General features: G+C 50.9%; 1 protein-coding gene across 1 annotated transcript; it reads right to left on the bottom strand.

Annotated features, from left to right (window-relative positions):
* Positions 1-12,320: 12,320 nt before the first annotated feature.
* Sppl2c (signal peptide peptidase like 2C) lies at positions 12,321-14,384 on the bottom strand. The gene is given in 1 exon segment (XM_005372481.2): positions 12,321-14,384. A coding segment is annotated over 1 exon segment (2,064 nt).

Here is a 14,384-nt window from a genome sequence, read left to right as displayed (position 1 = left end):
GTGATCTCTGTGGGGAGTAGGTGATCTCTGTAGGGTGTAGGTGGTCTCTGTGGGGAGTAGGTGGTCTCTGTGGGGAGTAGGTGGTCTCTGTAGGGTGTAGGTGGTCTCTGTAGGGTGTAGGTGGTCTCTGTAGGGTGTAGGTGGTCTCTGTAGGGTGTAGGTGGTCTCTGTAGGGAGTAGATGGTCTCTATAGGGTAGCAGTCTCAGGCTGCTGGTATCTAGGATGAGGATGTTGCCATAGATGTTTCTGCATAGCCTGTACACCGTCAACATCTGTATTCAGACCAGATGAAGGCTGCGCCATTCCCATGGGTCTAAGGCATTAGCATCTGTGACATGGCTGTGCTCATGTCAAAGATGCACACTCATTCAAGACTTCATCTACTCCTCATGCCCCCAGCTTTCAGACTGTAAGAAATATATATCTGCTGCCTCTAAGTCTCCCAGCCTAAGGGTTTTGTCACAGCAACTCAAACAGACAAGGAACATCTGGGGTTCCATCTAGGTGACTGCTTGGCCATGTGGGCATGGGAGGAGGCTGACGGGACTTCATCAGTCAGCCCCTGTCCCCTCATCACCCATCACTGAAGTTATACCTCAGACCAGCAAGATGGCTCCTGACCAAACAACCAAACCCAGGAAATGCGGTTCCTTTTCCAGTCAATGCCGAGTGAAGATGTGGCTGCCATCCTCACACATCTGAGCCACCCAGTCCTGTGGAAAGCGTACAGACAGAAGGGAAGCATCCAGAAAGAGGGATGAACTGTATCAAAAAGGCAACAAAGTGACTTTTAGGGGTCTAACTCAGTTGTCAGAGTGCTTGTTTCGTGTGCACAAAGCCCTGGATTCGATCCCTGGCATCTCACAAAACCAGGAGAGCTGGTACACACCTGCTAGCCTTGCATTTGTGGAGGAAGCAGAAAGATCAGAAGGCAGATCGTCCTCAGCCACGTGGTGAGTTTGAGATCAGTTGATACCACGCCTCAAACAAACAAAACCACAAACCCAAAAGCAGACAAACAAAAAATGAAAACCAAAATTCCAGAAGACATTAACGAGTCGAACATTTGCCTGGTGTGTGCAAGGCCTTTTGTGTCATCCCCAGTACCACAGGAAAGCCGAGAAAAGAAAAGCTTCTTTATGTATTGTTGTGTGTGCTCATGATGTGTGAGTGTGCACACACGTATGACGTAGCACACGTGTGGAAGTCAGAGGCCAGTTGGTTCTCTCCTTCCACCTTTACACGGACTGTAGAGATCAAACTCGGGCTGCTGCAACAAGCAGCTCTACACAGTGACTTATCTTTATAGCCCAGCCCCCGACCTTTTTACCCAGCATGGTGGTCCATAACCATAATCCTAGGGTGGGGGGAGGCAGTCTGGCTGTCCAGTGAATTCCAAGACAAGCCTCAGTTGGGAGACCCTGTCTAAGAACATTAAGTTTAGCACCGTATTATGCTGTGTTTGGATTTTGTTTGTTATGGAGCCGTACATAACAAAGACGGGGAACTTACTGGGAAAGCCAGCCACCTACTGCCTCTGAGCCCCAAGCCCCAAACCTCAGAGACAACCCACTGTCAAAAGTGTCCCAAGTATCGTTTCACTGTTTTGGACAAAGGTGAGGTTATCTTTTGTACCTGGTTTTCAGCCTTGCCTTTTCAACCTTAACTATATAGACCCTAGACTTTGTTCTCCATGACTAACTCACAGACCTTCCTCCAGACTGGTGGCTGCGTGGTATTTTCACATGTCATGACTCCTGCATGGCTTGTGAGTCCCCATTATCAGAGTTCTGGTAGGAAATAGAGAACCACCCTTCCTGTCCTCATCTCAGGGCCGAGAGCCTGAACTGAGCAGCACCAGGCTGTCCCTTTGCTTTTCTCCTGTGTAGTCCAGGCCTCTGTGGAGCTCTTGGGTTCAGATGGTTTGCTTATGCATGATGGAGCCCTTCTCACAGTGTCACTCCGGATGGGGCCCGATGCACTGCCAACCCATCCCATCTGCTTTCGTAAGACCTTCTCAGAGCATGGCCATGGGGAGCTACTTTGCTGATGCTGCAGGGCACACTATTCTAACTCATGTACCATCTTGTGGTTTCTGTGAATCAGGAGCCGGGTCCACTACCCAGCATCTCACCAGGCTGAAATCAAGGTTTCCACTTGGCCTATGATCCCAGGGTGCCCACTGTCTTTGCCAGCACACTCAAGTGGTTAGATGGTTTGATTTCTGTGGTCAAAGGACTAAGGGTCCCATTTCCTGCTGTTGTCTGGAAGTCACTCTCTATCCCTTCCACAGACCCTTTCCCAAGGAGACACTTTGTTCACCTTCTAGGTGAGCAACTTTAAGGGTCTCTCTCTCTCTCTCTCTTTTCGAGACAGGGTTTCTCTGTAGCTTTGGAGCCTCTCCTGGAACTAGCTCTTGTAGACCAGGCTGACCTCGAACTCACAGAGATCCTCCTGCCTCTGCTTCCCAAGTGCTGGGATTAAAGGTGTGCGCCACCACTGCCCAGGAAGGTTTATTGTCTCTTACCTCTAAACTCTCTTTAATTTTTTTAACTTTTATTTGATGTGCACGGTTGTTTTGCCCACATGTGTGTCTTGCACCATGGCCTCTGGTCTCTGTATGCCTGGTCTCTGTAGAGGCTAGAAGACATTGGGTCCCCTGGCACCCTGACATTGGGAGTCACAGAGAGCTGTGAGCCACCATGTGGGTGCGAACCCAGGCCCCTGACAGTCAATGCTCTTAACCACCGAATCACCTCCCCAGTTCCACCTCGAAACTCCCTTTAAGGAGCTCATGTGATTAAGCCAGGCACACTGGGCCAGCCTCTCCTTTGCTTCCCTCAGAGGCAGCTAAGAATGTGTCTGTGAAATGTCTTCACTTTGCACCATGGAGGCATCACTTCATAGCCACAGATTCTGCCTTGCACCCAAGGGGAGAGCTTTACCTGGGTCAAGGACACTGGTGGGTGGGGTGGGGTCACTTGAGAATTCTGCCTGCTGTGTTTGCTCCATCTTTGTTATCTGATGAGTACGGCTGCTTAGGCATTATACCCCACAGTGGTCTGAAAGAAAATGACCCCCAATGGGAGTGGCACTAGGAGCTGTGGTCTTGTTGAAGTAGGTGTGGTCTCGTTGGAGGAAGTGTGTCACTGTGGAGGTGGGCTTGAGGTCAAGCCATGCTCAAGCCACGCCCACTGAGTTAGTTCACTTCCTGTTGCTTGCATATCAAGATGTAAAACTCTCGGCTCCTTCTCCAACACCATGTCTGCTGCATGCTGCCGTGTTCCACCATGATGATAATGGACTGAACCTCTGAACTGTAAGTCACTCAGTTAAATGTTTCCCTTTCTAAGAGTTGTTGTGGTCATGGTGTGCTTTGAGATAATGCTCTTGTACACTGTAAAGATTTGTCATTAGTATTAGTTTAATAAAATGCTGATTGGCCAGTAGCCAGGCAGGAAGTATAGGCAGGGTGACAAGAATAGGAGAATTCTGGGAAGAGGAACGGCAGAGTCAGATGCAGAGGAAGCAAGAGGAGAACGTCTAACTGAGTAAAGGTATCAAGCCACATGGCTAAACATAAATAAGAATTATGGGTTAATTTATGTTGTAAGAGATAGTTAATAATAAGCCTGAGCTAAGAGGCCAAGCAGTTTATAATTGATATAAGCCTCTGTGTGTTTCTTTGGGACTGAACAACTGCAGGACCAGACAGATCAGAAACTTTGGTCTACAATGGTGTCTCTTCACAGCAATAGAAACTCTAACTAAGACACACTGGAGGCTTAATGGAGGAAGCAAAGCCCGAGGTCTTTACTGTCTGATGCTTTTCCATAAAAGCGGCCTCTGCTCTAGAGTAATGATGCTTCCATTCTGGTTCACATGTAATCACCCAAATGGCTGCAACTTAGTTCAAGTTTTAGACATAGCAGAGCTGGGCCTGGCTTAGGAATATGGATTTTAAACAAAATTCCATCCAGTGCTGAGGTTGCAGGATCTAGGACCATATTTCCTGAACCACTGCTCGCTACAGCTGGAGAATTGGCTATGCACACACTCACCCGGGGCTGGAACCACCGTCACACCACCTGACCCTGCTCTTCTTGGCCTCACTTCAGCCTCGGCTGGTTGAACCACGGGTGGATCCAGGAGTCAAGGGCCCAAAGGCTCATCCACGGCCAAGATTGAAAGCCTGGCCAAATGGTAAACCAAAGCCAGGCAGTATCACTCTCTCTTGAGATTCTGAGTGCTGGATTGCATAAACTCTTGCCTTTGGTGATGACCCCTAGACAGAGATGCAGGGATGTGGAGTCGGGAACAATACCTCCATGGACCAAAAGCAAAATGAGAGGGTCAACTAGCTCGGTGAGGGCAGAGGAGAAAGAGAAGGCTCACAGAAGCTAAAGCATGGGAAGGCTGAAGGCTTTCATGGTCCTGTTTCCATGAGCCCAGCCTGGCTGCTTGTCCTGGTTTTGTGAGACTTCTGTGGCTATTTTGCCTGAGTTCCTCTGAGGAAGTTTCTATTCTTTGAAGACAAAGGGTTTGTCTTCTTTCTGTTTGATCTTTAAATTATTATTATTATTACTGTTATTGAGTGTTTATGATGTGTAGAGGGGCACGTGCACCATGGAGAACATGTAAATTCTGGGATCAACTCTGGGGAGTTCTGGCAATCAGATTTGCGTGGTAAACTGAGCCATCTCACTGGCCTGACACTTTTCTTTGAATGATTCTTGCTACATAGTTCAGGTTAACCTCAAATTGGATACTTTCTCACGATTTCCTACCAAGTGCTGGGATTATAGGTTTATGCCTCCACGGCTAGCCTCTACAGGGTGCCTATCAGAACTCACTTGTGAGCCTAGCCTTTAACAGCTGAGCCATCTCTCCAGCCCCAGAGTGCACTTGTGATGTATATGGTGGCATATACCTGTTAGTCCTAGCTTTTAGGGAAACTGAGTTCTGAAGGATGATTTGAGCTCAGACGTTGGAGGCCAGCTTGGGCAGCACCGTCTCCCACCTTAAAAATAATAAAATAAAAAGGTTGGGGAGGTGATTCAGTTGGCTGAGCACTTGCATGCACAAAGTCCTGAGTTCAAGCACAGCCAAGTGAGGTGGCGCACACCTATAATCCCAGAATAAAGGGAATAAAGGCAGAAGCAGGAAGATAAAAGTTCAAGGTCATCTTTAGTTGGCTACATAGAGAATTTGATGGTGGACTGGGCTACCAGACCCTGGAGAGAAAAGGAGAGAGTGAAGAAAGAGGGAGGAATGGGAGGAGGAAAGGAGGGTAGGGGAGGAAGAGATAAGTAGGAAGGGGAGACATACCTGTGCCCTCCACCCCACCTACCTGCCTTCCTTGGTGAGACCCTCTCTGCCGTAGATCAGGTCCCAAGTTTCTCTCCAGGACCTTGGACAGTACCCAGCATAGCTGGACTGCCAACCACTGGTGGAGCCTCAGAGAAGATTCAGTGTGGGAACCAGGACAAAGTTCTGGGTCAGCAGAACCGCAGAGTGTGGGTATGGGGAGGGTGAGTGCCTAGACCCATGTAAGAATGACTCAGGGCCTCAGCGGCTCCTGGGAGCTAAGTTTGGCCAGGGCAAGAGAAGGAACCTGGGTGGCCTTAAACCCCAGGCTGAGGGGCGGGGGACTGACTTACTGGGCAGGCACTGGAGGGACATAATAGACATTTGCTGTATTTTTATTTGAAACAAGGATCCTAATGGCCCAGGAAATGGGACAGCATCTAGAAACAGGCTTTACATTGTTTGTTTTGAGACAAATTATTACTACATAGTCATGGCTGGCCTGGAGCTTGCTATGTAGATCAGGTTGGCCTTGAACTCATAGAGATCTGCTTGCGTCTGTCTCCCAAGTGCTGGGCTTAAAGGTGTGCACTAGCACACTTGTCTGGGCTTTATATTTTACAAAATTGAACACATAATTGCATATGTCTTTGAGGTCTGTCTGGTGTCTGGATACATGCATATGATGTGAAAATGATCAGAGTTGAGTGATTAATAGAATACTTATCACCTCAAACAGTTATCATTTCACTGTGAAGAGAACATTTGAAGATTCTTCTTGCTATTTGGAAATACGCAGTCTATTATTAATGTCGCTACCCTCATCGCCAAAAAATAGCATCTGTAACTTGGTAGCTGCGGTCCAACTTCTCTCCAGCCCTCCCCCTTCCTCCTTCCATCTATAGTTTTGACAGTGTTTGTGACAGATGCCAAAGAGCTTTCCAGGGTAGGACTTGCAGGAGACGGTAACTGACCAGATACTCTAAGCTCCGGAATGAAGAATGTTCCCTTAACAGACCAGAATATGGAAGTAGACGTCCAGCCTCACAGGAACTTCGAGACGTCCAAACCAAGACTGATACAACTTTCCGTCATATCAAGTTAGCGGAGCTGCTGCTGGGGACGATTTTGGTCTCTTCCATGTTCTAGCTCACGAGAGGAGAACCTGGCAAGTGTTATTTGGGAAATAGCTTACTAAATGCATTGGGAGCTTAAAGACTTTCACATCCTGGTTCTTTGGAAATAAAAAAAAAAAATCACTAGATCCATCTTACAAAAATTGCCGGATACTGTAGCTTACAGTAACCTGATTCAAAATGGGTAAAGTATTTGAACAACCATTTCTCCAAAATTGGTGTGCAAGCGGCTTTGGAGAACCAGGCCTAGAGAGGCGAGGCAAGAGCACACTTTGTACCAGGGGAGGGTTTGCTGAATGTCCGTGGGCAGGCTGTTCTCTCTCTCTCTTTCTTGTTCTGGAAGGCCTTTGCGATCACCATGATTTTGAAATCCCCCTCCAGTCATTTGGTGGGTGGGGTCATCCCAGGAGGGTCAGGGAGTGAGGCTTGGGCTCGCTCTCCTAGACTCGCACATCAGGGGGCACCTAAATGAGCATTCTTAGACCAGAGGCACAAAGATAGAGCGTGCACTTGAAAATACTGCTTGGGGGCTCTCATCTCCAGAGGCGGGAGAATCATCAGTTCAAGGCCAGAACCTGTCTCAAACAACAGCCACACTGGGAGGAGTTTGTTTAGGAACAGAATTAACTACCACAGCTGATAAGTTCTTGTGAGTTTGGAGGTGCGCACACTAGGGCAGGCCTTGTGGAGAAGCCTTTGCTCCTGAGAACACTGGCTCACTGTGGTCTGCGGGCGGGCAAGCCACGTGAGGAGTAGGGATTGTCTTTACCCACCTTTACCTGCTGCAGTTACTTCCTCTAAGAACCACAATGCCTTCCCAGGTTGCTTTCACTGCCTCACAAAGGTAAGATCCTAAAGGGTCAATCATGGACCACTGGGGACACCACAACCCTGGAAAGTGACTTATTTATATTATTCCAGCACCTGCACACACATATATTGACCAGCAGGTGGCAGCACAGGAGAACACAAACATCAGGGTTGAAGGCTAAAACAGCAGCAATGGTCTGGTTGTTCTGGTAACCCATAGCAACGCCTCTTCCTAGTAGTGACACCCATACCATCCACTCACTGCCTCCAGGGAAGCGGATTCTGGGTAAACTAACTGGGTGCCGTCTTGGAAACCTGCTAACTTGGCTGGTGTATAACTCACCACCTGCCGTACTAAGCTGTTCTAAGCGTTTAGCAAGTATCAGCTGTGTGTCTGCATGTTTTATCTTAAGCAAAGCACAGGTAGGTATTATTGGTCCACTTTACAGAGGGCAAAGTGGGCTCACAGGGAAGGTTCACACTTGTTCAAAGTCTCGGTAAACAAAGGTGATGCCGGACTTAAGATCAGGTCGGGGAGACAGGTCTAGCTGCGTCCTCCCTTGCTCCCTAGCTGGGGAGGTGCCACACCTCATCAGGTGAAAAACTTCTCATTGGGAATGCAGAACTGGTGGTGTCTATATCTACAGAGGGGAATGAGGTAAGGGAGCAATGGGCCTAGATCTTTCCTGGGGTGGGGGAGACGTATGTTTCCAAAGAACTAGGAGGATGAGGATGGGATTTTACTCCACGTGTTGGACTGGGAGGCAGGAGCCTGGAGTGCGGTCCTTTTTCTGTTGTTTGACTACAGCAGGCCCTGGCTTTTTCTGAGTTTTCATTTCCTTTCCCAGGTCCTCATTGGCTCTCTGCTGGGGACCCTGGAGTCTGTCACCAAATTCCTTAAAAGGATCAAGTTGAAGGCCTATGGAGCGCTGATTGGGATTAAATGAGGTCCCAGAGAGAAGCAGATGCAGCTTCGGCATGGAAGTGGGCCACTTGGAACCTTGGTTGATATCTTGAGGCTCTTGCCTTGGCTCTTCCTTAAGTCCCACAGGCTGGACGATACAGGAAGCAGAGGACTAGCGGGGCCGGAAACCCACATCTAAAGAAGTGGGAGCAGACCGCAGCTAGGGTCATCACCCAAGCCTGCCCCCAAGCCTAGCAAGAGTCTGAGTAAAAGCCACTGTTAGAGGCCATGCAAAGCACAAGGGGCTGAGCCCCAGTGCCACTCTTGGCCAGCCATTAACTCGTTCTCCATGTACCAGGGACTGGTGTCTCCTACCTGCTCAGACAGATATCCTCAGAGCCTCCAACTGCATGAACTAGGAAAGGCCCAGTTGGGCAGGACTGGCTCTGAGGAGAGCAGGTTAGACTGTGTGTGTATATGTGTGTTTGTGGTGAGGTGTATACTAAGGAATGCAAGCTTGCTACATGTGTGTGTGTGTGCGTGTGTGCATGTCTGTTCAAGCAATATAGTTTAGCACTCATGTATGCTTGGGTGCGTGTGTACATATGCAGTTTCCTGTGTCTTTGTCTTTCCAACACCCAGGTGGAGTCTGCCAGCTCTAGGCTGCTCTGGAAGAATATGACTTGGTCCAGCTACTTAGTTTAATCCCTAGGAAGTTGACTTGCAAAGTGGGGGGAGGGGCAGGCACATAGAAGGAGGTCTCTGGGTAGAAACAGTACCATCCAATAGTGGCAACTGCAACACTGAGATTTCTGGCTGTGCCAGAAATGAACAGGGTTCTGTTCATTCCCAGATGGCCTAACACTGAACACAAATGCCAGGCCAGGTAATGCTACTTTGTCCTTTTAGTGGGTAAAGATACTTTATGTCCCCATAGTACCAGCTAACAAGGGGGAGTATTCATTTACATCGTAATTGGTTTGACGACTACTTTCTTGAGCACTTATGATGTATCAGGTCTTATGTATCACTTATGATGTATACATGATGAACAGATAAAATTAACCTTTGCTTTCGTGTCAAAATATTCTTGAGTGTAGGATAAATCTTACTGGTGAATTGGTGATGCCGACTCAATTCCTCCTGTCTAAGGATTGACCAGTAAAGTCTAGTGGAGCCTGAACCTCTGTGGGGGGATAGACTTGTGGGTCCAGGGCCCTGGCAGGGGCATAAATCTATGAGAAGATGGTGGGACATATATGCTGCCCTGGGTTCTGTACCTTGAACTTTTGTCTGTCTTCTCACCCTGCATAGTGGGACCAGGACCCAATTTTCAAGACTCAACTTGAGGCAGAGATGGGACCCTTCAAACCCATAGAGACCTGGTCCCACTGAAGTACAGATCAGAACATTGGGCTCAGGAACTCTTACTTTTCAAATGTGTCCCCAGCTGAGTACCTGATAGGAAGCTGAGTTTCTGTGTCTCTGTTTAAACATTCCAGGCTGTGACAGTGACAGCGACAGAGACAGCGACTTGGAGTCATTGCCTAGACCTGCTTGCAGTAGGCAGAGTTGCTGTGGTAGTTCTTTGACGCAAAAATAGAAAAAAAATGAAAAGAAAACAGGCCCCGGGTCTCTCCTGCCCCTTCCCAGCCCCTCTGGGCCCAGCAGCTCAGCAGGTGCAGGCAGGGACTTAGATGAGTTGCACACTCAGGCTGTGCTTCCTTTGCCTGAGCTTGGGACCCCAGGAATGGGGCTCAGAGGAGTCCTAGGAGAGAGGCCTGGGTTTGGGGAGACACCTGCAGGTGAGGGCAGGGAGCAGAGTGTGGAGAAAGAGTCAGTCCATAGTGAGTTCTGGAGCTTAGGTTATTCACACAAAAACTTCCCCAAGGCATCCTGGGGAGAGAGGGGGATAGAGGGTTGCCCCCAGGGGAGCTGGGTTTTCACAGGGAGGAATGATTTCCCACCGAGGAGCTGAGATTTGGCTGCACTGGGGTGCCTGGGACACTGGTGACCACTGCATGCTGGGTTAACTCCAGTGTGGGCCTGTTCTCCAAATCCCTATGGGTACGTCTCTGTTCCAATAGCACATACTAAGCAGATCTATGAATGGCTTCTGCCCACCCGGACTCTGGTAAACAAGCAAGGTTAGTTGCCCTGACCAGACCCTCCTCACAGTTCTGCTCCTTGAAGGCCTTCGTCAGCCTCATGGCTCTTGCACCTGTGGTGGCTGGCATCTTCAGAACTTCCTGTGGCACATGACCCAGAGAGGAAGCCTCCTGCCTGCCTCTCACTCAGGGCTGAGGGGGCTGAGGCCTGGGCTCTTTCCAGCCCTCCCTTTCAGGCCTGGCAGGGGTACAGCCTGCCCCGTGGGTCCAGTGACGCAGGCCAGCCGTGGGGAGGCTGCCTGGGCTGGGAATGAGCCAGGACCTATGGCGGCCCCTCTGTCCAGGCCAGATGGCCACTGGCTGCTGTGGGAGGGTCTGCCAATACCTCAGGTCAGAGTCAGGGCTCAGGCATTTCACCCTATCCTGTCCACTGTGTCTGAAGCCACTGTTTGCTGTGATGTGCTTCTTCCCTGAAAGTGGGTTGGGCTCTGAGATGCCTATGGGCTCTGACCGAACTCCAAGAAAAAGGCCTAGACAATGGGGTCTTTCTTTATGGAGACATGTTGTCCTCCACAGTTCAAATGAGATCGGTGCCTAACTCCCTCCCTCCCTCCCTCCTATTCTCCCTCCCTCCTTCCTATTCTCCCTCCCTCCCTCCCTCCCTCCCTCCCTCCTATCTTCCTCCCTTCTTTCCTTCCTTCATCTAGCAAACAGAAGCCAAATACCTATGACACTCCAATCTCTGTCCTTGGCTCAGAAATACACCTATGAACAAGGAGGACAAAGCCCTCGCCCGCACAAAGCTGAGCTCTACTATAAAGGACAAGAAAACCAAAGAGTAACGGGTACACGGATATGAACAAGGCCTGAGCACTTCATGAAGAAAGGACGAAAGCCTGTAGCTCGTCCTCCCTCCGGGTGCTGGTCACCAGACAGACACCTTTTCTGACCTATGATAATCCTACAAAGAGTGTACTGCTCATCCCGTTGAGCACGGAGTGGGTCAGTCTCCATTAAGTGACAGACTCTAAGTCAGTGTGAGGCTGAGGTCTCCAGCTCTATGACTCTGACTTTGCAGCACTGTCTCTTGGGACATTACCACCTCCCCCCATCCCCCAATAGGGCCTCTTTCAGAAGACCCTCCCTCACTCTATGGCCTAGTTGCTCCAATCAAACAGCTTTTAGACATACCACATGGTCTAAAACCGAGTGGAGTTCTAAGGAGGTCATTCTGTCCATGCCCCTGCTTCAGAGGATACAGTACTACAAGCCACATTATATGCAGATGGCACCTCTGAGTCCTACAGAACCCTCCCCTTATGCAGTCAGCGAGAGCTGGCCATGTGCGCTCCTGGCTTTAGGTTGTTGCCTGCCCTATACTCTCTACTCCTGCTCTTCCGGATGACAGGGTACTCCCCCCCCCCCCCGTGCCTGCTACCTCATGCGGCAGGGTCATGTTCAATGTCTCAGGGATGGGGCTGAGTGCTGATGTCTGGGCCTTGAACTGAGGGGATCAGCAAACCCACGTGAGCTAAGGTTGGAAGGAAGCCTCAAGATTTCCTGGGGCTGGGGTGTTTCTGTGACAGGAAAGGCATCCAGGAGAGGGAACAGCATATGCAAATAGGGAGGAAGAGGATGTGAAGGGAGCAAGAAGCCATATGGGGTGCTGATGTTGGAGATCGAAGAAGGTGGATGGGTGGCTGTGTGCCAGAGTAAGGGGTCGGGGGTTTTGGCTTGAGGAGCCGGACAGGTAGGGAAAGGGCAAGTTGCTACCCAGGGAACTCTGGAGGGACAAATCTTGAGTGGACCTGTGAGTCACATGACTTCCCTGAGCCTCAGTTTCCCCTTTGCTCAATTTGTGGGCACAAGCCCACAGGGACCTTCCCAGCTTTGCATAGCTTATTCTATGCCACTATTGTCCTTCAGTCTTAACAAGCAAAGAGACCCCAGAGGAAGATAGGAGTTTCTCTAATGCCTGATCTCTTATCCTGTCTAGCTTTGTCGTGCAGTGTTCCGGAAGCCCTTTGAGAGGTCCAGGTCCCAGGGAGCTCTGTTCATAGGGGAGCTTGCGTTGACATGCTCTTCTTCACCTTCAAGCCCTTTCTCTTGTGCAGCCCCACCCAGGGCAGACTGGCATCATGGGCCTGAGCCTGGGTGTGGATGTGACCCAACTCTGAGGGGGGTGGCATTGGTGGGATCAGTGGTGTCAACATGGCCAGAGGCATCAGCTCCTCCAGGGCCATGGGGGAGCCAGGGGACAGCTCATCAGGATCCAAGTTGGCATCGCTCCAGCCCTCGGAGCTCTCACTGTGGCCCTCTGGACTTGTGGCTTCGTCCTCCGATAGGATGACCATCTCTGACATGTCATCCTCAGGGTTGCTGTCTTGGTCAGTGGCCTCCTCAAACCTGTTGGCTCTGTGAGAATCTGCCACGCCCTCCAGCTTGAGCTTGGAGCCTACCCCAGAAGCAATGCAGGGCTCTGCCACAGGCCCAGCAGGTATCTTAGCTCTGCCCTGGCCAGTCCAGAAAAGGGTAAGCTCTTGGCGGCAGGCAGCCACAGCAAGGCTAGTGAGCAGGGTGCTGGACACTAAGTACAGCAGTGCAGGCTGACCCATCTCCATGAGGACCATGGCGATGAAGGTGACCAGCAGGCCTACGGCATAGGCCACCGTACAGGCAATATAGTAGACCTGGCGAGAGTGGATTTACACATCAAAGCGATGACAGTAGGCCACCAGGAAGCCAGGGACAATAATGTCACCAAAGCCAAGGATGGAGAAAGGCTGGTCACACAACGTCAAGGCTGAGAATCTCAGTCGGGGCACTTTGAGCACCATGGGGAGCCTCTCATAGCTTGAAGAATCTGCCGGGCCTGATGCGACCTCCACCATGATGCTCTCCCCGGTCTTGGTGAGGAGGGGCGTGACAAAGACGAAGAAGACATCGAAGGCCAGCAGGGCCAGCAGGAATGAGGTGCAGTTCTTGAGCGTGGGCAGCCGCACCCGCCTCAGGACAAAAAGGCAGTAGGCAACACCCAAGGTGTCCTGCAGGAGCCAAGCCCAACAGTCCTCATTGCGGTAGACAACCCAGAGAAGAGTCACCATGGAACTCAGGCCTGCCAGCAGTAATAATGGCAACTTCAGATAAGTCCGGTGGCCAGGCAGTGCCCGCTGGTTTTGCCATATGGGCAGGTGGCGGACTATGGGTGCCAGGCAGCTGTAGAGGCCAGTAGTGGCACCCAGACCAAAGATTCCAATCATGACGTAGACAAAGCAGTCGTAGAAGAAGTAGAGCAGAATCATGATGGAACAGGACATGGCGACCACAGCGCCTGTCATGGCCGGTGTGAAATCCACAGGCACATCGTCGTCCTCTTCCTCTTCCCAGGTCCTCTGGAACCTCTGGGCTCTTACTACTCGTGGCTGATTGTGACCACCAAGGTCCCCTCCTCCTCGGGCCTGGCGCCTCTGCAGCCGATCTGCTTCCATCAGGCCAGCCCAGTAGCCACCCGCGGCAACAGTGCCCACAGCCAGTATGAAGATAACTGCCATGTTATAGTCAATGATGGGCTCTGGGGGAGCATACATGGCCACCCGGACGTTGGTGTCACCGTAGGTGTGACTGAGGATGTCCAGCATGTCGGTGTAACGGAGCACAGCCACTGGGGTGGTGAGAGCAGGCCGGGGTTTGCTGGGGTCCTGGGGCTTTGAGATGGGGTCTGAACACTGTTGATCGCCGGCCCGGCTCACAATGAGCAGCCCGTGGGCACCTTGGCTCTGAGTCAGCCATCCCTTGGCATAGAAGCTGCAGTTGCCACGCATCACCATGGTAGCAGTCTGGTGAAAGGGTTGCTGCCTGGGGGAGATGTCCTGGGCCTGGTGGAAGGAGTCCTCATCTGGACACCATGGTGTCTTGGTGCCGTCGTACAGAGGCAGGAATGGGGCGTGGTGCAGGTCCCGGGGCAGGGTGACGTAGTCGGAGCTATACAGGACACAGTAGTCCTTGCTCCAGTTCTTTGACACGACGCGGACTACACCGTATTCTCCCCAGGTCTCAGGGCTGAGGAGGAGGAGGAGGAGGAGCGAGCCCACGGGGAGGAGGGAACCCAGGCACGCCAT

Source organism: Microtus ochrogaster, unplaced genomic scaffold, assembly GCF_000317375.1.
Source record: "Microtus ochrogaster isolate Prairie Vole_2 unplaced genomic scaffold, MicOch1.0 UNK48, whole genome shotgun sequence".
Classification (NCBI taxonomy): domain Eukaryota; kingdom Metazoa; phylum Chordata; class Mammalia; order Rodentia; family Cricetidae; genus Microtus; species Microtus ochrogaster.
Note: the sequence above shows the minus strand (reverse complement) of the source record. Positions and strands in the feature narration are given on the sequence as shown.